Source organism: Jaculus jaculus, chromosome 7, assembly GCF_020740685.1.
Source record: "Jaculus jaculus isolate mJacJac1 chromosome 7, mJacJac1.mat.Y.cur, whole genome shotgun sequence".
NCBI lineage: Eukaryota > Metazoa > Chordata > Mammalia > Rodentia > Dipodidae > Jaculus > Jaculus jaculus.
In genome coordinates this window covers 153432422-153434321 of record NC_059108.1, presented here as the reverse complement: position 1 = coordinate 153434321, position 1900 = coordinate 153432422, and the positions used below count along the sequence as shown (strand labels likewise).

At 54.2% G+C, this 1900-nt stretch overlaps 1 protein-coding gene across 1 annotated transcript; it reads left to right on the top strand.

Moving 5' to 3' along the window:
- The first annotated feature begins 376 nt into the window (after positions 1-376).
- Positions 377-1456, top strand: Bdkrb1 (bradykinin receptor B1). The gene has a single exon (XM_004665547.2). The coding sequence runs from the start codon at positions 377-379 to the stop codon at positions 1430-1432; it is 1056 nt and encodes a 351-aa protein (XP_004665604.1). The 3' UTR covers positions 1433-1456.
- The last annotated feature ends 444 nt before the right edge of the window (positions 1457-1900 follow it).

The window sequence follows — 1900 nt, the reverse complement described above, 5'->3', positions numbered from 1 at the left end:
CAGGTCCCACATAGCCAGACACACAGTGATGCAAATGCACAATGTTGCACATATGCCACAAGGGGGCGCACTCATCTGGAGTTTGTTCACAGCAATTGAAGGCCCTGACACTCTCATTCTCACTCTCTCTTTCTCTCTCTAAATAAAAAGGGGACATAAATATTCTCATCTTTGCAAGCCATTCTCTTCTGAACCCGCTCCACTCATCTGTTGTAACATGAAAGTAGCCTAGCTAATACGTCAATATATGGTGGGTGTGGCTATATGCTAATAAAACTTTATTGTCCACAATAGCATCAGGTCAGATTTAGCCTGTGAGCTGCAGTTGGCCACTTCCTGTATCATTCTGCATGCGCTCCATTTCAGGTCACCGTGGATGGCGTCCCAGGCCCTCCTGGAGTTGCCCTCTTCCAACCAAAGCCAGCCGACTCTTCCCAATGACACCTCCTGTGCCGAAACTCCTGAGGCCTGGGACCTGCTATACAGGGTGCTGCCAGGTTTTGTCATCACCATCTGCTTCTTTGGCCTCTTGGGGAACCTTTTAGTCCTATCCATTTTTCTCCTGCCCCGGCGGCGCCTGAATGTGGCTGAAATCTACCTGGCTAACTTGGCAGCTTCTGATCTGGTGTTTGTCCTGGGCCTGCCCTTCTGGGCAGAAAACATTGGGAACAGGTTTGATTGGCCCTTTGGAGCTGACCTCTGCCGCGTGGTCAGTGGGGTCATCAAGGCCAATTTGTTCATCAGCATCTTCCTGGTGGTGGCCATCAGCCAAGACCGCTACAGGGTGCTGGTGCACCCCATGGCCAGCAGGGGGTGCCGGCGGCGGAGGCAGGCCCAAGCCACCTGTGTGCTCATCTGGGTGGCAGGGGCCCTCTTGAGTGTCCCCACATTCCTGCTGCGCTCCGTCAAAGTTGTCCCGGATCTGAACATCTCTGCCTGCATCTTGTGGTTCCCCCATGAGGCCTGGCACTTCGCAAGGATCGTGGAGTTGAATGTGCTGTGCTTCCTCCTCCCTCTGGCAGCCATCCTCTTCTTTAACTACCACATCCTGGCCTCCGTGAGAAGGCGAGAGGAGGCCAGCAGGGCCAGATGTGGAGGCCCCAAGGGTGGCAAGACTGCCGCGCTGATCCTCACGCTGGTGGCCGCCTTCCTGGTCTGTTGGGCGCCCTACCACTTCTTCGCCTTCCTTGACTTCCTAGTTCAGGTGAGAGCCATCCAAGACTGCTTCTGGAAGGAGGTCACCGACCTGGGCCTGCAGCTGGCCAATTTCTTTGCTTTCATCAACAGCTGCCTGAACCCAGTGATTTATGTCTTTGTGGGCCGGCTCTTCAGGACCAAGATCTGGGAAGTTTATAAACAGTGTTCGAGAAGTCCCACACCCGTGTCCTCATCCCACAGGAAAGAACCCATGCAGCTGTTCTGGAGGACTTGAAGCCACAATGAGCCAAGAAGCTTGGCCAGCCACTTCTGACACCGAAGGCCAACTGGTCAGCTGAACGGTGGCCTGCAGAGGATCCAGTGAACAGTGCTGGAGGAGTAGCGAGGACTTGCAGGCGTGATTAAACGAAGACCTCAGAAATGGTGTGCTGACCCTACACTCTACAGGGGAGCCCCAAGATAATCAATCACAATGGTCCTTTGTAAAGAGAGTTAGGCAGGTCAGGCTGTGGCGACAGAAACAGAAGCCACTGAGGTACAAGGAGGGCGCCACGAGCCAAGGATTTCAGGTGCCCTTGGAGGCTGGAAAAGGCAAGAACACAGACACCTGTCCTGCCCTGGAGCCTCCACAGAGAACCAGCCTTGACAACATCTTGCCTGTAGGCCTGGTCTCCAGACCAGGAGAGAATAAAGTTGTGCTGTTCTTGCCTAGCAGGTGTGTGGTCATTCCTACCAGCAGCAA